At 40.1% G+C, this 23,834-nt stretch overlaps 1 protein-coding gene and 1 non-coding gene across 3 annotated transcripts in view; one reads left to right on the plus strand and one right to left on the minus strand.

The window, feature by feature from the left end:
- The window catches only part of SPAG6 (sperm associated antigen 6), a 67,652-nt gene that overhangs the window by 6,556 nt on the left and 37,262 nt on the right, over positions 1-23,834 (minus strand). For both annotated transcript variants that reach the window (XM_039233075.1, XM_039233074.1), the window contains exons 5-9: positions 18,105-18,310; positions 16,968-17,141; positions 15,637-15,789; positions 12,355-12,546; positions 3,375-3,491 (exon numbers count right to left, since the gene is read on the minus strand). In XM_039233075.1, the coding sequence (XP_039089006.1) occupies positions 3,375-3,491; positions 12,355-12,546; positions 15,637-15,789; positions 16,968-17,141; positions 18,105-18,310 (842 nt within the window). The remainder of the gene's footprint in view (positions 1-3,374; positions 3,492-12,354; positions 12,547-15,636; positions 15,790-16,967; positions 17,142-18,104; positions 18,311-23,834) is intronic.
- On the plus strand, positions 7,964-8,048 carry TRNAG-UCC. Its single transcript has one exon. It is a non-coding gene; the product is annotated as a tRNA-Gly (tRNA).

The raw sequence follows: 23,834 nt of genomic DNA on the forward strand, positions 1-23,834 counted from the left end.
TAAAGGCAAGGTGCTAGGGAGCCCCTCATGTACGTAAAAGTAAAGCAGTGTCCCTGCTTTGCTCACACCCATTCGAGTCCCTCCACTACCCACAGAATTAAAGGCAAGTTTCTTAATGAGGCCTTGAGGGCCGTCTGTGACTCAGGTCCTAAAGACCTCTACAGCTTCCTTCCCTACCAACCTGCATCCTAAATTTTGTTTCACTAAGCTCCACGGGTGCACGCTGGGCCATTTCTTGCCTTTACCTGTGCTGTTTCCTCTTTCCAGAATGCCCTTCCACCCTCCACACATCTCCGTGAGTTGGCTTGGCTCTCATTCATCGTTTAAGATTCAGCTCAGGTGTCAGAAAGTTTCTCTAGGAGCCTCTTCCCCTTTATCCCGGGATGAGATCGTCTCTTCTCTCTCTAGCATTCCGTTAAAGCACTCGCCGTGCCGTGCACCTGCCTCGTCATATTTCAACCGCCGGCTTCAGAAACACCCTTCTTTTCCCGCTCTTCTCTTACTCTTTCTTCAAAGACCAGCTTTGTTCCCCTCTACTTCCTCCATCGAAGGCCTCTCAGAATACCTCAGCCTGCATTCACTAATTCCTTCTTAAATTAAAAAAAAAAAAAAAAAAAGAGTTTCTAATTGTTTTGTCTGGTCCCCCCAGCTAGATGATAAAGTTCCTTGAAGAAGAACTTGGTCGTATTCTTTTTTGCCTGTTCCCCAGTGTTTAACAGAGTGTTGGGTACATGTAGGCATTTTAAAATTACAAAAGGATCGGGGCGCCTGGGTGGCTTAGTCGGTTAAGCGTCCGACTTTCGCTTGGGTCATGATCTCGCCGTTTGTGGGTTCGAGCCCCGCGTCGGGCTCTGTGCTGACTGCCAGCTCAGAGCCTGGAGCCTGTTTCAGTCTGTGACTCCCTCTCTCTCTGACCCTCCCCTGCTCACGCTGTCTCTCTCTCCTAGAAATAAATAAAAAATTTAAAAAAATTTTTTTTAAATAAAATAAAATTACAAAAGGATCTTGCTACACACCGACAGGACAGTAAGAGATGACACTACTCTGTATTTCTAAAAAATGAAACAGCCTACAGATATATCTGTTTTAAATATTTTGTTTGGCTCAGAAAGTTTTCATTCCCTCCTATCTCTGTCCCCACCCTCATTAAACCAATGTCTTTTTACCTTCTGTCTTGCTTTCTCATCTCTTTCTAGTGCTCTGGTACCCTTAGATTGAGAAATCACAGGGGCCCCTGGGTGGCTCAGTCAGTTACACGTCTGACTCTTGATTTCAGTTCAGGTCAAGACCTCACAGTTTGTGAGTTCAAGTCCCGTGGGGGCTCTGCACCCACAGCACAGGGCCTGCTTGGGGTTCTCTCTCTCTCTCTCTTTCTCTCTCTCTCTCAAAAATAAATAAACTCAAAGTATAAAACACAAAATTCTGCCTGAAGCATACTCCCAAAGGCACATCTGTAAGAGCGAACGCTGTGTAGTACTTGTCTTTATTTTAACTTCCGCAAATCCCACTGGTTTAGTGACTTAATTTTGAACTCAGTTCGGGTCAGTCTTCATTTCCTTAGCTAATTCAATAAGACTAGAATACCTCACTCAGTCACCTGAAAGATTAGACCATAAAATAAAACTTCCAGAAATAATGTCGGCTGTTCATTTTCAAGAGCTGAGGGCTCGGTAGAGGAGCCACTCGCCAGCCAACTCCCTCCCCCTTTCAGTTGATCAAATTCACCGCTCAGCTTCTTAACTGGTACCCAGAAAAAAAAAAAGGTTGCTTATTTTTCTAGCAGGGGAAACAGAACATAGGTGACACACAGAACCATATCCCAAGGCAGCCTCGCCAAAAGGAAGCAGGCTGTCCAGTGACTCCAGTCCTTGAGGCTCGGCTGAGCTCCTGGAGACCATGGAGGATGGACAACTGAAGGCTGTTAGAAAACAGTTTTCTCTTTCAGATGAGTGCCTGAAACTAGACCTAAGCAGGTGCAGGGCCTAGTTTAAAAGTTGTAACAATATAGGGGCCCCTGGGTGGCTCAGTCAGTTGGGTGTCCACCTTCAGCTCAGGTCATGATCTCACTGGTGTGGGTTCGAGCCCCGTGTCAGGCTCTGTGCTGACAACTCAGAGCCTGGAGCCTGCTTCAGATTCTGTGTCTGTCCCTCCCCGGCCCATGCTCTCGCTTTCTCTCTCTGTCTCTCAAAAATAAAACATTTTTTGAAAGGTTGCAACCATATATAGTTTTCGTTCATTATTGTTTGGAGAAATAGAGTATACACTGAGTAGTACCTCCATTACATAGCTTCCTAACTATTCAAGTAAATTTGACCCCCATCTATGTTTATTAATTTGTTAACATCGACCTTAAGCAGTTCTGTGTTTTATTTCTTAAAAACATTTTGGGTTTTTCAGTGGGGGGAGGGGGTTGAGGGCTTAATATGTGCCTGAGATTAAGCTAAACTCTTTACATATATAACATATCATTTAATCTTCACAATGACCTTATAAAATAGGAACTCCTATTACCCCTGTTTTATGGGTAATCATACCAAGGCTTAGAGAGGTCAAGGCTTTGCTAAAGATATTACAGCTGGTAAATGGGAAATCCAGGCACCCTAACTCCAGAGCCTGAGCTCATAACCACTATGGGATGCTACTTCCAAAGACCCCATTTTCTTAAATCAAATCTGAGCACCATTTAGCCAGTTCTTTACAGCCTAGGGTTAGCGTCCTGGCCATCAGTGGCTGTGGGAATATTGTCGCTCTCTCTCAGCCTTTGCTTGCAGTCAGTCAGTCAGTTCTGCTGGCTAAGCCCACATCCAGCAGCCCAACCTTTCTACCTTGCTGCTTTTAATCTGCAATGATCTAAGAAAGATGATGGCTATATTTGTTAAAACTGTTCATAAAATAAATCAATAAACTCTAAATGACTCTCGGAAAGCACGTCCGGTAAAGTGCACCGACTTTGTCATAAATGGCTTAGAGACCTTTTTATTTTTCTTTATAAGATCTTTGCAGTGTTCCCAGATGAGTGAGGGTAATAGACACCCAGGTAATTACTAAGTTACTTTTCAATATAAACTACCTGTATTGTGAGGTTTTTATATGTTGACATACTGTTTTTGCCCCAAGAACGCTAACAGAGACAGTACAGGGGCTGTGAGGAAAATGTGAAGAAAGAAGTATGAATTACATACGTGTGAATTTTATTAACTTACATGAATTTTATTAAACTGTGTTCCCTTCCCTGTCGCTACAATCAGTGAGAACTAAGGAGTAAAGCCCTGCCCCCGTCTTTCAGAAGAAGATGTTGACCCAACAGGGGGAAAAAAAATTAGCAAGTCATTTAAATGTTCTTCCCTCCTTCCAGAAAAGAGAGCATTTCTTACCTTACTGAATTGTCCAACCACGTGCTTCAGTATGTTGGGAGGTGCGTCGTACAGAAATGGCTCGAGGGCTGGTAAATAGGTGCATTTTTGTAGGATATTCTTTATGGCTTTTTTACTCTATTTGAACAAAACACAGACCAAAGTAATGATCAAAGCCTGACCAAAATTCATGGCTCACGTTTCTAGAATTTGAAAACAAGATGAATTTCCAGGTCAAATCTGCAGGTGCTTCACTGTTTAAGAGAGTTGTCAGAAAAACTCCTATCTGGCATTGGTTTCACCTGCCCATTTTAGAATGTACGGTGTATTTCAATGTACATTTAATAATGTATATTAATAATGTACATTTTAATACTGTATAATAATAAATGTACATTTAAAATGTACCTACATTTTAGAATGTATAGTATATTATTGATCTCTTAAAATAGCCTATGAGCAAAGTAAAATTAAAAAGCATAGAGCTGTCCACTCTAAGTGAGTATGTATTATATTTGGTCAGTGTAAACATCTGTATATGTTAAACTATGAGATAACCAGCATGTCTTGTTCCTTCCCAGCAACATATAGAAAACATGCAGTTTATTGTAGAAAGTCATTGTCAAACCTTCTGTGTTGTCTAAAAGGTCTCATGACTTATCGGGATGTAGGCAGAAAGATGCCATGTGCATCACTCAGTGAATATTTGCAGACATGAAAGTGCCCCATGCACAGGGAAGACGCACCTGGCTGTACAGGAAAGGCGCCCTGAGCAGCAGGGAGTGTATTAGCCACAGGCAGAACAGGTCCCTCCGCCTCTCCCCAGCACTTTGTGTTTCACAGTGACACCAAGCGTGGCTGAAGAAGGGTCCTGATGTGACTGCGGCACATCCCTGAGGCCAGCTCTGGGGCCACGGCTGGTTGTGATTGTTTCCTGCCCCCTTCACTTTGGAAGGCTTCCCAGTCTGGTTTGCCTACAGCTGTTTTCCCCTGGAATTCCACACCTACTCGTATGTGGTTTTGTGCTTCATTCCTCTGGTCACCCCTTCTCTCTCAGGCCTGAGCCAACCCCGTCTTCTGGGATCCTACTACGGAGTGTTTAGCGGTGCTTTTGAAATGTCAAGGAGCATTTTGACTCTCACATCATGAATTGTACAATCAGCAAATGGATTCAGGAAAAACTTTGATCACAGTGTGCTATCAGTAAAGGCTCTGTTAATTTTGTGTTTTCCCAGAGCCCTGGGCTGAGCATTCCTGCATCACCTCTTATCTCGATACATTTGTCCTCAAACATTGTTTCGTAAACTAGATGAAATACAACAAGGTAAGAAACGCAGCCCAACTTTCTTCCACAAGTAAGCATAACCTAAGCTGGAATTAAACTCTCAATTCCCAACACACCTCATATGGCTTTACGTGCCATCTGAGGATCATGGTGACTTCAGCAGGCCAACGAATTTAACTTACCTGCTACTGGTGATAAGGTCTACTAATTGTATAACACAGATCACATGCACTATCAATTTATTAAATGAAAATTCTAAAAAAGAGCCTAATGATCCTAGAAATTCACTGAACTTTACTATCCTTTGTCAAGAAATATACTTGATTTATGACTACATACTTCTAGATAGGAATGTACATTCCCCACATGAAAGTATATTAATTAATTTTTTATTTGCTTGTCAATTTCTGGGCTCAAGATTTTTTAACAACCTTATTGAGATATAATTTATACACCATAAATCCACTCATTTTAAGTATACAATTCAGTGGATTTTTAGTAAATTTCCAGAGTTATGCAACTATCCTAACAACCTAATTTTAGAACATCTTCATCATCCCAGCAAGGAACTTCATTCCGTTTGTAGTCACTCCTCCACCATCCCTGGGCAACTGCTAACCTACTTTCTATCTGTAAATTTTACTTTTCTGGACAATTCATATAAGTAGAATCATACAGTATGTGAACCTGGGAGTCTGGCTTCTTTCACGAAGTATAATGTTTTCGGGGTTCTTCCATGCAATGGCACTGATACGTGCTCTGTTCTTTCATTGTCAGATAGGATGCCATTATACAGGTTTGTCACATTTCATTTGTCTGTTCGCCAGTTGATGGACATTTGGGTTGTTTCCACTTCTGGTGATTATGAATAATGCTGCTCTCAAGGTTCACATACAAGTCTTTGTGTAGACAAGTGTTTTCATTTCTCTTGGGAAGATACCTGGCAGTCAAGTTGTTGGGTGACAATAGTAAATTTATATTTACTATTTTGAGAAACTGCCAGACTGGTTTTCAGTGTGACTGCAACATTTTCCATTTCCACCAGTAATGTAAGAAGGTTCGAGATTCTCCAAGTAATGATCAACACTTGTTATTATCTGTCTTATTAATTGTAGCCATTCTTGTTGGTGTGAAGTAGTAGCTCTTTACAGTTTGATTTGCATTTCTGTAATGACTAATGATGTTGAACTTTTTTACATATTGATAGATCATTTGTTGGTGAAATGTTCATTCAAATCTTTTGCCCTTCGTTAATTGGGTTATTTGTCTTATTTTTGAATTGTAGGAGCCCTTTATGTATTTTGAATACAGGTCTTTTCTCGAATATATTATTTGCAAATTATTTTTTTCAAGTCTGTGGCTTTTTTTTTTTAATTTTCTTAATGGCGTCTTTTAAAGCACGCAAGCTTTCAGTTTTGATGAAACCCACCTTGTGAATGTTTTCCTTTATCACCTGTGTTTAGGTGTCGTTTCTAAGAAATGAATGCCTAATCCAAGGTTTCTTCTAAGAGTTTTGTACTCCTCTTATTTTTAGATCTATGATCCGTTTGTAGTTAATTCTGATATATGGTATAAGGATCCAAATTAATATTTTATGTTTGAGGATATATTAATTGTCTTAGCGTCATTTGCTGAAAAGACTATCCTTTTCACATTAAATTGCCTTGGAAACTTTGTGAAAAATCAATTGACCGTAAAAGGGTCTATTTCAGATTTTCAGAATTCAGTTACATTGATATATGTGTCTTTCTGTAAGCAAGTACCACACAATCTTAATTGCTGTAGCTTTGTAGTAAGTTTTCAAATTGGGCAGTATAAGTCTTTTTACAAGATTGTTTCAGCTAGTCTGGTCTTTTGCATTTCCATATGAATTTTAGGATCAGTTTCTTAAGCTCAGGGGAGGAGGGAAGCCAGTTGGGATTATGATAGAAATTGTACTGAATATACAGATCAATTTGGGCAGTATTGCCATCTTAACAATATTAAATCTTCCAGTCCATGAGCATGGAATGTCTCTCCATTTATTCTGACCTTCTTTAACTTTTTTCAGCAGTATTTGGTATTCAGTGTAGAAATCTATACTTCTCTTGTTAAATTTATTCCTAAGTGTTTTGTTCTTTTTGATACTACTGTAAATGAAACTATGGTCTTAATTTCATATTTTTTTAAGTTTATTTATAATCTCTATGCCCATCATGGACCTTGAACTCATGACCCTGAGATCAACAGTCACATGCTCTACCGACTGAGCCAGCTAGGAACCCCTCATATTTGAATTGTTCATTACCAGCATATGAAACTGCGATATATTTTTATATATTGATTTTATATCTGGTGATCTTGAAGTCTTATTAGTTCTAGTATTTGTGTGTGTGTGTGTGTGTGTGTGTGTGTGTGTGTGTGTTCTTTAGTATTTTCTACACACAAGATCATATGTTGGGTTTAAAATTTCTTAGCCTTTATAAAATATGCCTTCTGTTTGGTTATTTATGGCAGTGAGCAAAATAAAATAGTCCTTACCACTTCATACTGTGAATTATTTAGAATTTATGTGGTGTAAACAAACCCTTTTTTTTTTTCAGCCAATCAAGTAATTTATTACTTTGAAATAACAGATTATGAATTTTTCTAATTGTCACAGCATTTAGTAGCTAGTGTTTATCCTTAAATATACAAAATATATGATGCTATCAGAGAAGGAGTCATGAGCTGTCTATTTAGGGCAACTTGAATTTGAGCCTGGTTTTCCCATAAAGTAGCATAGCATATACAGTTCTACATTCATTCATTTTTCTGTCATTTCTAAAAGCTGACGCTGTCCACATTAATAAAAGCTATTGTAAAACCCACAGTAAGTGACTAGCAACATTATTTTTTAATCTCTTAACGACACACGTAAGAATCACAATTAACAAAATGAAATTGTCAATACTATGAAAATACTTGATACCATTTCAGTTATTTTCCACAGAAAATAAAAGAAATAACAAAAATTATTCATTGTTACCCTCCTTAATGGATGATCGTTAATGAAAACTGCCTTAAATGAATAATGTTTTTTACTCAAAAAATTAATTTTGTTCTGAAAGCATCGTAGCCCAAAGAGTTATCGTTATTAAAAGGAAGGGGGAACATAAGAGTAAATCTTCATGACCTCGTTTTGGGCAAAGTCCTTTTAGATAGGGCTCCAAGAGGGCAAGCAGCAAAAGAAAAAATAAATAAATTGAACTCCATTAAAACACTGTCAATAAATTGATGACCACCCATAGAATGGAAGGAAATACTTGTTAATCATATAAAGGATAAGAATTTGTATTCAAGGGGTGCCTGGGTGGCTCAGTCGGTTGAGCGTCTGACTTCCACTCAGGTCATGATCTAACAGTTCGTGGGTTCGACCCCCGCGTCGGGCTCTGTGCTGACAGCTAGCTCAGAGCCTGGAGCCTGCTTCAGATTCTGTGTCTCCCTCTCTCTCTGACCCTCCCCTGCTCACGCTGTCTCTCTCTCTCTCTCTCTCTCAGAAATAAATAAAACATTTAAAAAAATAATTTGTATTTTTGTAATATAAAGAACCCTTACAACCCTTTATTATTACAAAATAATAAAAAGATAATAGCCCAAATTAAAAATGAACAGGGGCGCCTGGGTGGCTTAGTCGGTTAAGCGTCCGACTTTCGCTTAGGTCATGATCTCGCGGTTCGTGGGTTCGAGCCCCGCGTCGGGCTCTGTGCGGACTGCCAGCTCAGAGCCTGGAGCCTGTTTCAGTCTGTGACTCCCTCTCTCTCTGACCCTCCCCTGCTCACGCTGTCTCTCTCTCTCTCTCCTAGAAATAAATAAAACATTAAAAAAAAAATTAAAAAAAAAATGAACAAAGGGTCTGATTAGACATTTCTCCAAAGAAGCTATACAAATGGCCAATAAGCATATCAAAAGATTTTTCAGCATCATTAGCCATCAGGGAAATGTAAATCAAAACCACAGTGAGATACCGATTCACACCTCCCAGGATAACTATAGTGAAAAAACAAAGGCAATAGCAAGCGTCGACAAGAATGTAGAAGAATTGGAACCCTCATGCATTGCTGCTGGGAATATGAAATGGTGCAGGCACATTGGAAAACAGTTTGGCAGTTCCTCAAAATGTTAAAAAGAGTTATTATATGACCTAGCAATTCCACTCCTAGGTTTACACCCAAGAGACGTGAAAACATACATCCACACACAGACTTGTACAGTATGTGCACAGCAGCATTATTCATAATAATAAAAGAGCAGAAACAGCCCAAATGTCCATCAACTGGTGAATGGGTAAACAACACAGTATGGTAACACAATGGAATAGTATCTGGCAATGAAAAGGAAGAAAATATTGGTATGTGCTACAATATGCATGAACCTGGAAACTTTCGCTAAGTGAAAAGAAGCCAGGCACCAAAGACTGCATATGATGTATGGTTCCATTTAATGAAGGGGCAGCTGGGTGGCTCGGTTGGTTAGTGTCCGACTTCAGCTCAGGTCATGATCTCAACCGCTTGTGGGTTTGAGCCCCGCGTCGGGCTCTGTGCTGACAGCTCAGAGCCTGGAGCCTGCTTCGGATCCTGTGTCTCCCTCTCTCTCTGCCCTCCCCCGCTCACACTCCTTCTCTCTCTCTCAAAAACAAATGTTTAAAAAAATTTTTTTAGTAAAAAAATAAATAAATGAAGTGTCCAGAAGAAGCAAATCCCCACAGACCGAAAGTAAATTAGTGGCTGCCTGGAGCTCAGCTGGGAGGGTATGGAGTGACTGCTAAGGGGGAATGAAAAGTTTCTAAAATTAAATTGTAGTGACGGTTGCATCTGTGAATGTACCAAAACCACTGAATTATATACTTTAAATGGGTGACTTATATGGCATATGAGCTACATGTCAACAAAACTGCTAGAAAATGAAGGGAGACAAGAACACAATCATGAAGTCATCTTCGAAATGCTTTCATAACTAAGGTAATCAAATGAACCTACTCAGATCCCAGACTATGATGGACCATTTCAATAGGATGCCTCTAAATCAAAGCAAACGAAAAGGCAATTGCGTGACTGTTTTCAAAATATATGTAGGTGAGCTCGTTAAATAAAAGTTAGATTTTTTTTCAGCTTTTAATAAGGCTTTGGAAAGAACTTAGGTACCAGCAGATAGAAGGCTCTGTGAAAACATGCAAGCAATTCCAAGGGACTGCTCATTGGCTCTCCTGGATCAGAACCAATTAGAGAATGCTTACAGAAGCTGACATGCCTTTGGGACAAAATGAACTTCAACATGGCCTTTAATTTGAAAGCTGCCACAGAGTAACAAATAAGGAATACCATTAGATGGTTCCTAAAGCTCTTGGATACGTTTTTCCCTACTGAGATAATGTCAAATCAAACAGCCTTGGACTTTTGTTCTAAGGCCTTTAAAACAACAAATGATAGAATCCAAGAAACCTTGGGGAAGCAAAAAATAATAATCAAGTCCCTACAATAAGAAAATATTTGGATGAACTTAAAAAGCCTTGGAAAGATTGCTGACGTGATAATGATTGATAACGATCCTACTTTTTAATTTAATACCCACTGTATTTCCTGAAAATAAATATTGTATCAAACATAAGCAGAAGGAAACTTAACTTCTATAGTAAACCTGAATGTTTTAATAAAACTAACTTTGTTAAACTTATACACAACAAAAACGGTCTTATTTCCAAAGGTGAAGTTCTCAAACTGATTTTACTCTGGTGATATTTATACAACACAACATCATAATAATTCATTAAAAACCAAGTTAAATAAACTTAGTAGTATATAAAAAGTATACAGTGCTATGACACTATTTATCAGGGTTTCTTAAACTATAATTACCATTGATTCCACAATTAATCATTCATGCTGTAGCTGATATATTCCTTTATTTCTAAAACTTAAAGGAAGATAAAAGTTGTTCAATGCGGGAATCTGAAAGTGATAGATACAGCTAATAATTTACGTCTTGATAACCCAGAAGTTGAACATGATTACTATTACATATTGGGCACAGCTCACCCCTGTGGAGACCCTGCGCGGGAGGCCATAGGTCTTTGGACCAGGCCAGGGTGGGAAGGAGAAGAGAGGAGGAGGGAGGTGGGGGAAGTGGAGGTAGACTGAGAGAAAAGAGGGTGGAAAAAAAGGCAAGTGTGTTGATGGGTTCAAAACCTATGAGGCAAAAAGAGAACTACATACGTAAGTTAAAATGATACACGTGTAAACCAGCTGTACTTGGACAACTCAAAACTGGAAATGTAATTGTGGCTTCTCACCCGAAAGCCAAAGAATCACAGAATTGTTAAACAGGGAGAGGCCTTAGCATATTGTCAATCTTCCTCTCTACCAAGCATCGCCAAGCACCATCTGCTCAACACTGGAGAAACGTGAGGGAAGCCCTGAATCTATTCAATCATTGCTTTGATCTAGAAAGTCTTACAAAAATTGAAAAAATGGTTAGTCTTAGAAGTAAACATCCCTCAGTGAATCTGTAGAGAAATAGCATGTAAACATAACCAAATACACATAAATTCACTTTTATGAATTTATAAATCCAATAAATGATTCTGTAACTTTCAGAATCCCTCAGCTGTCTAGTTCAAGTAAACCTCCTGCCTTGTTATACCATCTAAAGTTGCTTCAGCAAACATACTTTCCTATTTGTTAATTTGTTGTTGTAACTAAAATTTAAATGTAATTGAACTTACTGTCGTTGGTTTCTTTTGAATTATTTTCTTTCCTGTGCATTTTCCTCAGTCCAAGTCAGTTCTGAAAACTGCTTTCAAAAAAGTATAGGGACTATGCTGGGAAACATTTTTTTCTTTCTTTGAAATTCTTATTAAACAACCCCTCCTAATTAAATCCATGCTTTGTGACTCATTCTGGTAGCTGGTAATATTTTTATTTCAGAAAGCTTGCTTTTTTAAAAAAAATGCATGAGGTAGGGCGCCTGGGTGGCTCAGTTGGTTAAGTGTCCGACTTTGGCCAAGGTCATGATCTTCAGGCTCTTTGCTGACAGCTCGGAGCCTGGAGCATGCCTCGGATTCTGTGTCTCCCCGTCACTCTGCCCCTCCCCCACTCACACTCTGTCTCTGTCTCTCTCTCAAAACTGAAACTAAAAAAAATTAAAGTAATTTTTAAATGCATGATATAAAAATTTTTAACTTAGTGAATCTTATGGACAGTTTTCTTTTAAGGAACAAATATAAAGTATTATTAAAAGATCAAGCAGACTTAGAGTTAGAACAGGTAGATCTTGGCTTCTGGAATACTTTCTGTATGATACCTTTGGAAAGCAAGTCTTAAAATTCTTTTAGATTCAATTTTTTAATGTTGACTGGACCAAAGTTCTAACTAATTCCACCTCCAGAATCCTATTATTCAATTCCTATTCCATAAGAGAAGTCAACATGAATGCAGAGTGCAAAACCCAGTCATTCGTTTTACAAACCATGTTGCAACCTATAAAGAACTTTCTTTAAAATATATCGCTGACGTTTGGGGATAAGGGTAACTCATTTTCAGAGAAAAGCCACCTCATTTCTTCTGGTAAGTTTGTATTTCTCGACTAATGAAATCAGTATGATCCACGATGATAGCTAAAACACGTTTAAAAGGACATTATTTTTAAGAATGAGCCAAATCTAACAAACATCCATCCGGCTGTTAAAAAGGAAGCGCTTACTTTTATCTGAAGGTCCTCCGAGCTCTCCGTGGACATGTACAGCGAGAGTAGAACAGGCAGCGTGTTTGTGACAGCGACGGCCCGCGCGTGCTCGGGGGTGTGTCTCCCAATCTGTCCCAAGGCCCAGGCGGCAGCGGCCTTAATATGATCTTCCGGCTCCTCGGACAGGCAGAGCGACAACTGGGGCACGCCCTGCGGCATTCATCAAAAGAGCAAGTGTTAGGAATCCAGGGCAGGATTAAAGAGTCTTCCGTGGCTCTCAAACATTAGAAGGCAGCATTTTGGCCTTGATCCTTTTTTTCCTCAACGGTTCGATAAATGAGCACATCACAGGGGCTGTCATTTTTCAAGTCGATAAAATGACTAGAACTAATTTACCTTAATTATCTGTAACAATCCAGCTAAACTAAGAATATCTCCGCTAGCGTTTCCTCCCCCAGCTAGAGAGGCATTTAACCAAACAGCAGATGTGCCAGACTCGGACATTACAGGCAAAACCAGATTCCGCTGTGACAAAAAAGTGCTTAGGGTTTTAAAACCTTTTATTGGCCTTTGTTTTAAAAGTTAATTTAGAATGCTTTAAAAAAAATCGCCTTTCACCAAGTATAATAGATCTGACAGCAAAATAACCACTGTAGATCCAAAATTATATGAGCCAACCAGAATTCTATTTAAGTAACATTTCGATGAAATACATTCACTGACAACTTTCCTGATCACTAAATGATTTTCATTTATTTTGGCCAACTTTTAAATGGTAGTTTTTCCCATTTTAATATGATTAAGCGGCAAAATAGAAATGATTATTTTTGTTACACAGATAGCATGTGCTTATACTTCACACAGGCTTCAGTTTTATCTCAGTACTCAAAACAGAATTAACTAAAGGGTCTCAAATGCACCATAGTGTATAAACCCAAGGAAGACTCAAATAACCAAATCAATTTATAATTCCAAATTCTGTATAGGCATAGTTTCCTAACGAATTTGAGACTATAATAATTACCACCTCAGGGCGCCTGGGTGGTTCAGTCGGCTAAGTATCTGAAATCTTGATGTTGGCTCAGGTCATGATCTCACAGTTCATGGGTTCGAGCCACACATGGGGCCTGCACTGACAAGTGTGGATCCTGCTTGGGATTCTGTCTCCCTCTCTCTGCCCCTCTCCTGCTGATGTGTGCTCTCTCTCTCTCTCTCTCTCTCAAAATAAATAAATAAAACTTGAAAAAATTTTAATAATAAAAAAAGAGTGATTATCACCTTAAATTTAGTATCATAAAAGCCAATATCATCACATGGTCAGGCTACCACGGCAAAGGCCAAATGATCATGTATGCTTTCTTTTTGTCTGCCTTTATTTTTTTAAGTTTCTTTATGTATTTTGAGAGAGAGAGAATGAGCATACGAGCAGGGAAAGGGCAGAGAAAGAGAGAGAATCCCAAGAAGGCTCTGCACTATCAGCACAGAGCCCGATGCAGGGCTTGAACTCACAAATCACGATATGAGCTGAAACCAAGAACCAGATGCCTACACAACTGAGCCATCCAGGCGCCCCTCGTCTGCCTTTAAATTTCGCTGTAAGTAAGACCAATTTCCTGAAGAAACCTGCCATGTCTCTTCACTGGCTTCTTTCTTACAATGAAACATGGGTGTCTGCCAATACGATAAAGGTCAGATCGGTCTGCAGAAGGAGGAAACTTTCCAGAGACTCCCTACTTCTGGGATACATCAAGAATGAAGAAGCAAGAGGGAGAGAAGACACCTTCTGCCCATCCCCCCAGATTCTGACTTACTGGCCTCAGTTGTTTCGAACGTGCTTTGAAAATTATAAAGTGCTATTTGAACGCGGGTTCTTACTGGTCCTTGTGGTGCTGCATAGGAAAAAGGAAGAACAAATCGGCCCTGTGAGGTCTGCCTCAAACTGCTGCTGCCTCCACCTCAGCTTCACTGACTGAAGGGCAAACTGGGTGGGAGAGGCCAGCAGCAGCCCTAGACCAAAGGAGGGGAGGGCCTCCTGGTTCGTTTGGGGAAGAAACACAGGGAGCAAAAGTAATCGCTTCTTTCATCCTTCTTCCTACGTGTGGGCTTTCTGCCTGTGCGCAAAGAACTGCAAATCAAAACTCCCAATACTGTCCCCGTGGTGACCCTGCAGAAAGCTGCACTGCCCCTCTAGTCGCTACCACAGTCTTTGGTAATAGAAGAACAAAAGGAAAGGCGCAGGATAAAAAGGGAGTGGAGCAAAGAATTACCAAGGAATAGGTAGAAAATAAAGATCTGAGGTTCCTCTTTATTCAGAGGATTAGCAAGGGATAAGAAAAAAAATGCACACTTCTGTTGACCATAGAGCTGCAGGTTTTCTATGCTGATAAGAAGCCCACACCCCAGGGAGTTGCCAGAGACACTGTGAGCGCACGGCTTTTGCAGCATTCTTTGGGAGATCAATATTTATTCGTTCAAGAAATACTTTTTGAGCACCTACTACGTGCCAAGACTACACTCCATGGCGGGTTAAGACCAAGTTGAGATAGGGCCAAGTCCCTAGAGCAAGGAAACAAAAACGTCTGATGTGTGCTCTGATTTGCCTACCTCTGAGAAGAGAAATTAGTTCATGAAAGCTGACGAAGAGAAGGTGGATAAAGAAGGGAAGACCTAGTCTTGTCATCTCCTACCCAAATGACAGGGGAGAGGACAATGTACAGACCTCAGAGAATAATGAAGACTACCACCAGATATGTCATTTATAACAGTTGTTTCCTACGTAAATCAAAGTGTGCTTTATGTGTCTGTAAATATGTAGTCAATCCTTCAAGATATAAATACACTTAATTTTTTTTTAAGCTTATTTATTTTTGAGAGAGAGAGAGAGAGCAGGGGAGGGGCAGAGAGAGAGAGAATCCCTGGCAGGCGCCGCACTGTCAGCTCAGGGGCTCGAACTCACAGACCATGAGATCATGACCTGAGCCAAAACCAAGAGTCAAACGCTTAACCGACTGAGCCACCCAGGCGCCCCACTACACGTAATATTTAAACGCACATAATACTAATACTCAGAGGCGTCGATGGCTTGTTGATACTAAACACAGGCTACAATTTTAAACTTGTGCAAAGTAAACCTTATTTCCAGCATTGCTTTGGGAAACTGACTCATAAGCCTTGAAAACATTTCAGGTAATTCTCTCACTCCAGTCAGTTATACTTTATAGTGTGTGGGGGAGTATGTGTGTCTGGTTCCCTGTTAGAACACGTCACTGCGGCAACTAAGGGAATGGAACAAGCGCAGACCTTGGAAATGATCACTGCCATCGCCAGGTTCTCAGAATGAGCCGCCACGTAGCCCAGCATCATGATGCCAGGCAGCCTTATGTTTCCTTTGCAGGACCCGATGCAGTCGGTCACGGCTGCCACTCCTCCCGTGTTCACTATCAGCTGGGAAAGCTAGGAGAGAAGGAGAGCCAGATCATTGTGACTGTGACGTGCGAGGTGATCTTTAAATATGACTTTGGTCTGGCCAAATTTTTTTATGTAGGACCTAAAAACAGCTCGTGAAATTTGAAACGTTCGGTGGGATTATTGTATTCGTTAAGGAAGCATACAAATATAAGAATCCCGCAGTTTCGAATGTGCAGATCGACTCGCTGTGAGAAGCCGCCCTGTGGTTTCCATTTTTCATGCATCGATAGCACAACTTTCATCCTTATTTTAATGGATGTCAAAATTCCTCACCTAGACACTAAGCCTAGGGCTAGTTCATAACTAGCTGACTACTGAAACTCCCAATCACAATGCGTGAGAATGGGGCACATTAATCACTGAATGCTAAAAGGCAATGTCAGACTTGAAATCTTCCAGCCTAATGATCCCCCTCTTTGCTAGCAATGATGACTGGCTGACTGCCAGTCTTCAATCTTGAAAAATCTCAACCAAATGAAGACGTTAGGTGACATAAAGAATGAGGGCTTTAAAGTTCAGTGAAATGAAATTGATCAGTCAAAACATACACAGGGAAAGATACAGGTTCGGAATCCACCCAGACTTTCTTCGTCTCTACTCCTTCCGCACCTGAGAACTCAAGCAGTTAGTGGAGGGCTGATGTGAGGCTGTGCGCCGGGGGGGTGGGGAGGTGGGGGGGGTTCTTTAGACCTGGAGGCACATGATCTCTCCCTACTGCCAGCTGACCTAGAATGACAGGTAGGACAAAAGCCCGCGGCCCCCACAACTTAGAAATGGGAAGCAGGAAATCACTACAAACTGAGATTTCAGATTCAAACCCCATTGCTAGAGCCCGGTGGCTCTCACCTAGGGGCACTTTTTTGTCCCCTAGGAAACAGCTGGCAATCTCTGGAGACTTTTTTGCCATGATGGGGGTCGGGGTACTACCGGCATCTAGTGAGGAGAGGCCGGGACAGCTGCTAAACACCCATCGTACGGTGTGCAGGCCAGGCCCCCACGACAGTCACCCAGTCCAAAGGGTCCAGAGCGCCGAGGACAGAATCCCTCACCTAACCAGGTCCTGTGGCACCGCCCTCAGCCTGTAAACACACTCAGGTTTTACATAAAAACCAGCTCCGTATTCCTGTAGCTTCAAACCCTAAAAAAGTTGTTTTTCTTTTTACCTCAGGTGTATGTTTTGCTATCTCCCTAATTAAAGTAGAAGCATTCTTCTTCACGTAGTCGTCTTTGTCCTTCAGGCAGGTGAGAACAACTGGGAAAATCTCTGCCTCGACCACCATCTCCGCCAGGTCCACGGAGTGCTTCGCGATCTGACTGAGCGCTGAAAGGATCTGACGCTGTTGAGCGAAACCCAAAATAAAACAAAACGTGACACAAGGCATGCTGCCGAGTCCCGGTCTGATTTACATTCAAACTCCTTGACAGAAAGGAAAAAAACAACTACGTTGCTAACATAACCTCAGATTTAGGAGTCTTGGGACAATCAATTCCTAGTCTTATCCCTAAATACTCCATTTCTTAAATCCCCTAATCTCCAGATTAAATGTCTTCGTTCTTCTGTGGGCTATTTAAGTCTCTTCATCTATGCAGATGATCGAAGAATATGACCTTTGGATATTTCTTAATTAATACTCACATTGCTAATTTATGACGGAGGCGGTAGTATAGTACAAAAACCATCAAGCAGAAGTAACATCTTATTTTTGGCGCCATGCTGATAATGTTTCAAAGAACTTTCCATGACTTAGTTAACGTTAGCTAAGATTTTAAAATCTTATAGAATATAACTACTAGAATCTGAAAGTATAGCTAGTGACTATTAACTGAAAATCAGGTTTTAGAAAGCTAAAAAAAAAAACCATAAATCAATCTTGATACAGTGAAGGAAACTAAAAAAAAAAAAACACAAACACGACTAAGATAAATACGGCTACTGTCCTAAGAAAGTTAAATAAAATAGTGGTGGGCTAGAGAACCTTTGGGTGGGTTCTCAGGGCCACCATCTCAGGCCCACCCTGAGATTCAGGCACTGTGTAATTCCTTATTTAAGGATTAATGCTCATACTGATGCTATTTGCAGTCTTTGGCATTGCACATATTTTAACCAGATATGTCTGTCGTCTAATCCTTACAGCATAAGTTCCACATATTAAAAGACCAAATACACAAGTCCATATCTGTTTCAATGATAGTTTTCTAGTTATTTTTACACGTATAACATGAAGCTACACCCACTTCCATTTTCTTAGGTAATCAGAGCCTGATTTGTTTGTTTGCTTGTTGACTTTCTTTTTAAATACCTTTAATTTGGAATCGGGGTTCAGGATCATCTGGGCTAAGTGAGCAATAGCCCCCGCGTCCACCACGGTCTGGGCTAACTCTGGAGAATGCTTTGAAATATCACTGAGGGCCGAAGCAGCAATCCTTTTCAAAGCAATTTCTGGCTCCTGGATACAGAGTACTAACAGAGGAACTGCTCCCGCGTCCACCACAGCTTGTGACAGTTCTGTGGGTCCGAGAAAAGTAATTAAGTGAGGATGGGTGACTGACCCTTGTGCAAGCCATTTTTCACCCTGACAGATACAGCAAAGAAAAAAGGGGAGGGTGTACTTCACTGTGTCGACATCTGCATTTCAAATCAGCCTTCCCGGTTTCATAAACCATGTGGACCAATCCCGAGCTGAAAAGAATACAGGTCAATAGATGGACCTCCATTTACATGAACACATTTGAGGTAGATTAGGCTGAAATGGCTTGTTATTCTTTTTTTTTTTTTTTAAGAGAGTAAGCAGATGTCAGCTGTTTAAGCTCTGACAATTCTGCACTTCTCAATAGGCAAGCATTTTATGCATGGTTTACAATAACAGAGAAAATTAAAGTACCAAAAATTTACCAACCACACTAATTAGGCAGTATTTTGTGCTATTTACATGAGTAAACATTAACATGAATCTTGTGCCAATAATGTCAATTTTTAAATTCCTTTCATCTTATAGTACTTTTAAAAGATTTTTTTAGCTTATTGAAAATTAAAAGAGGAATTTTCATTGTACGTATAAAATGAGATTTACAACGGTACAACCTACTTTAATAGAGAAATGTTAATGTTTGCGTAAAGGAATACATTTCTCTTAACCATTTTGCATGTCAGGAATAAAACCTTTTGAATATACATGCTGATTTACTTGTGTGTCCAAGAAAAGCAGCTATAAAAACAGCCCTTTTAAATTATAGAGTGTGGGAAACAAGCAGGCAGACTCATATAATATATAATATGTATGTAAAAAAATTTCTTTTGAGAAACATAAAACACCGTAAGTAGTTACGAATTCTCCTCTCATTGTATTCGTGGCCTCTCTTACTGAATCACATATGCCCATTTCTATAATCTCTTCCTTTCAAATTATGTTCTCATTTTCCCCGATTTATAGTGCCTCGGCAATTTTTGTCTTAATAGCCAAGCTAAGATATCTATTTAGCATATCACTTAAAGTCTTTAATTAAAAAAACAACACAGTGTTTAATTTTTCAGAAGATTGGTAATATCACATTTTCTAAAAAGAAATCATGTTAGAAAATACAGGTTATAGTGTCCAATATTTGTTTCCCTTCAATTATTATAATTATCCTAGAAGTTCCAATATTATATGAATGATTCATTCATTCTTTCATTAAACAAGTACCAATGGAAGGTTATTATGTGCCAGATTCATTCAACTCTGGTGTGCTTGACACACTTCTACAAATTAACACTATACTGATTAGCAAATATGTTTCAGTTTAAAAAATCTAACATGAAATATGAAATACAATGGGAAGGTAATATGTAATCTCAAGAACAAGAGGCAGATAAGAGGACGATGGTTTAAAAAAAAAGAAAAAAGAAAAAGACCACAGCAACAGATTGGAATATCAACCTCCCAATATAAAGGGTTCCTCAGAATCTTCTCTGGGATTCTACCACAATTTCCTGAAGACCAATAAGGTAGCCAGTGAAATAGGTGATTTACTGTTATCTGTAGCACCCAAGGGAAATTGAAAGAAACCATAAAATGTGATACTATATGTAATTTATGTATAGAATTTTCATATTTTGCTAATTAGTAACATGTTACTTAATTCAATTCAGTCCAAATTATCCAGGTGCTGTATGGTAATATCAACTGTATGTGTACACATCTAAGAACACCTGGAATATATACACAGTCCTGACTTAGGACAATTTGGCTTAAGGTTTTTCAACTTGATGACGGTGCAAAAGCAATATACATTCAGCAGAAACTGTACTTTCAATTCTGAGTTTGGATCTTTTCCCAGGTCCTCAGTACATGCACAGGGGCAAGCCCCTCCTGTGATGCTGGGCAGGGGCCACGAACCTCAGCTCCCCCGCAGCCGCCCCATCACGAGGCCCATCTGCACCCACACGACCATTCTGTTGTTCACTTTCAGTGATGTATTCAATTAATTACAGGAGATGGCACTTCGTAATAAAAGAGCCTCTGTGTTTGATGATTTAGAGTCTCTGTGTTTGATGATTTTGCCCAACTGTAAGCTAATGAAAGTGTACTGAGCACGTTGGGTTTTTTTTAAAGTATTAATGGAGAAGGTTTTTTTTAATGTTTATTTATTTTTGAGAGAGAGAAAGAGAGAGCGAGCATGAGTGGGGGAGGGGCAGAGAGAGAGGGAAACACAGAATCTGAAACAGGCTCCAGGCTCTGAGCTGGCTGTCAGCACAGAGCCCGACGAGGGGCTCAAACCCACGAAATGTGAGATAATGACCTGAGCTGAAGTCAGACGCTTTACCGACTGAGCCACCCAGGCGCCCCTCAAACGCATTTTCAACCTAGAACATTTTCAGTTTACAATGGATTTACCAGGACATAACCTTGTCATAAGTTGAAGAAGATCTGTAATGGGCTGCACGTTTTATTCTGAGAGAATATAAAGATTAGTTCATCTCTGTATGTATGTTTACTTTTATTTATATTTTCTAAGAGTAAGAATATGTGGTAAACTATTAATAAAAACTAAGGTTCTTTTTTTAAAAAAATCAATTATCTTTGTCATTCTTGTTCATTTATCCTTTTCTTGAGTCCTCCTTTTCCTGAACTCTATAATGTTAATAATAAACGTTAATAATAATGATAAATAAAACTCCACAATGTTAAAAATAAAACTCTGTTCTTCTGACTTGTTACCCAATTCCATCCAAAGCCATTTCCTTTTTTTTTTTAAGTTTATTTATTTTTTTTTTCTGAGAAAGAGAGAGAGAAGGCATGAATTGGGGAGGGGACGAGAGAGATGATGGGGGACAGAGGATCTGAAGTGGACTCTGCGCTGACACCTGAGAGCCCGACGCGGGGCTCAAACTCACCAACTGTGAGATCATGACCTGAGCCAAAGTCAGATGATTAACCAACTGAGCCACCCAGGTGCCCCTGAAGCTATTCTCTATTCTGTGCAGAGTAGTGATGTTAAATGTGAGGAAGGCTAGGGATGGCACTGGAGAAAGTTTCCCTGTGAAGGTAATAAGCTTCCCAGAACATGGATGGGGCCGACCAATTTTATACTTGAGACTTCAGATATGTCATATCTCCAAATGTATAGTTTCTGTAAAAGTTGGGATCAGAAACACATTGTTATTTGTGAATGATATCATTCTACTACCTTCATACATATACAAGGGATAAGGTAGTGTATATACAGGTAAGAATGCAGTAGGCCGAGGGGCGCCTGGGTGGCTCAGTCAGTTCGTGAGTTCGAGCCCCGCTTCAGGCTTTGCGCTGGCAGCACAGAGCTGGCTTGGGACTCTCTCTACCTCTGTCTCTCTGTCCCTTCCCTGTTCACTCTCTGTCTCAAACAAATATTTTTAAAAATCCAGTAGGCCTGGAGAATGCACACTCTACTATATTCTACATAGTACCGACTATTTCATCTTGCCTCTGTCACTAGTCTTTTTCCTAAGGCATATCTTTCTCCTTTGCCTACCTTTGCTGTCTGGCACTTCTATGCCAGTCACTGTTGGTGTCTACCCAGTAGCCTTTGTCAGCCAGCGCATGAGTAGAAGTGAACGAGAACCACCGGTGAAAGTTTTTTCTCTGTCATAAATAGATACACACAAGGAGGAAACACCGACGCTTTGCTGGACATGGTCAAGTGACATCTGGGACTCCTCCATCCATCTTGCAACTATAACGGAAGAAATCGCCAATAATCTGAGGATGGCTGAGTATAAAAATGAAAAACATCTGGGTCCTCCACGACACTGTTCAGCTGCATAACCGACCTCGGAACTGCCCTGACTCTGAACTTGGGTGTCACGTAAAATAAAAAATGTCCATATTGGTTAAGCCATTTGTACTTGATATTCTGTAGCTCAGAGCCAAAAACATCCTGGCATAATCTTGTCCTCTCTCCTGCTCGGTATATGTACATATTTTCTTCTCTTCCCCTAGTCATCAGGTGTTCATTAAGTGCTCAGTGAGTGAGAGGAACTTGGCTGGATCTTGGTGAAGCAGAATAGAGTAAAACCACTGTTCTGTTTTAGCCGAGTTAGCGCAGGGTGAAGGCGCAAACAGACCACTGCAAGTATAGAGCTGAGAGTCAAGTCTGTGGAGTGGCTGGGGAAAATGTACACAGCGGGGTCCCAGGCACGTCCCTCATTACTTCCTTCTCCCCGTTTCTTTTGTCCTCTGCTTTTCTACTCTGAAAAAAAAAGCCTTTGTAACCAAAGCACAGCGAATTCTGGAACATTTAAAAATTACTTCCCATAGGAGTAATGTCACGGAGTTCATTTTTAACTTTAATTTGAAAATGAGTTTTGGTTCAATTAATTATCCTACTTACAAAATCAAAGATCGATACAGATAGACTCAGGTGCTCATTAAATTTTGACCAGAGAAAAGCAGTGAGCCAAGAAATTTATTTTGGTGCCTGAGAGTAGCCTCATTTTAAATTTTAACTAAATCTTCAAAAATTAGTTTTTAAAAGAGAAATTGTCTATTAGGCAATAGCATTCGCCATAATCATTAATGTTAGGTAACAAGCAAGATTAGAGGTAGTTATACAAAGAAAAATGCAGAGGGGTGTCTGGGTTGCTCAGCTGGTTAAGCATCTGACTCTCGGTTTTGGCTCAGATCATGATCTCACAGTTTGTGGAATTGAGCCCTGTGTCAGGCTCTGCATTGCTAGGGTGAAGCCTGCTTGGAATTCTATCTCTCTCTCTCTTCTCTCTCTCTACCCCCCTCACTGCCCCTCCCCGACTTATAAATATTCTCTCTCTCAAAAGATAAACTTAAAAAAAAAAAAAGATCATGGAAAACTTGAGAAAGGCAGAGTGTGAAGAGTGAGCCACACTGGCAGTGTGGGGCCTTAAGCCAAGCTTGATCCCATGAGATCATGACCAGAACTGAAACAAGAGTCAGACGCTTAACCAACTGAGCTGCCTAGGCACCCCTTGTGATCATTTCTAGTAACATCTATATGGCTTATGTGCATACAATTCTTTGAATATGAATAACGTGAAAATTTTGGGTGAGAATGCCTTGCTTCTCACACAGTTACTTTTTCTTAAGAATTTTATTTTGGGCTGTTCTTGGGATCTGGCTTTTTGTCTGGGGTTTTGTTTTGTTTTTCTTTTTCCTAACAAAATAAAGGCTGAACTTGAAGTCCTCTCTCACTGACAAGCGTGAAGTGTTACAACTTAAATGGATCAAAATCTTTTATTTTCTTAAATTTATTCATTTATTGTTTCTGAGAGAGAGCATAGGCAGGGGAGCAGCAGAGAGTGAAGGAGACACATCATCCGAAGCAGGCTCCAGTCTCCAGCACAGAGCCCGATGTGGGGCTTGAACTCATAAACTGCGAGATCATGACCTGAGCTGAAGTTGGATGCTTCACCGACTGAGCCACCCAGGCGCCCCTGGATCAATATCTTTAATCAAAAAAGCTTAGTACACTTTAATTTTAAAACAAAAAGGCACAGCATAAAGGGAGGGCTTTTAAGGCTGCCAGCATTCATAAAATTAGTA

Source organism: Hyaena hyaena, unplaced genomic scaffold (genome assembly GCF_003009895.1).
Source record: "Hyaena hyaena isolate Hyena2069 unplaced genomic scaffold, ASM300989v1 scaffold_72, whole genome shotgun sequence".
Classification (NCBI taxonomy): domain Eukaryota; kingdom Metazoa; phylum Chordata; class Mammalia; order Carnivora; family Hyaenidae; genus Hyaena; species Hyaena hyaena.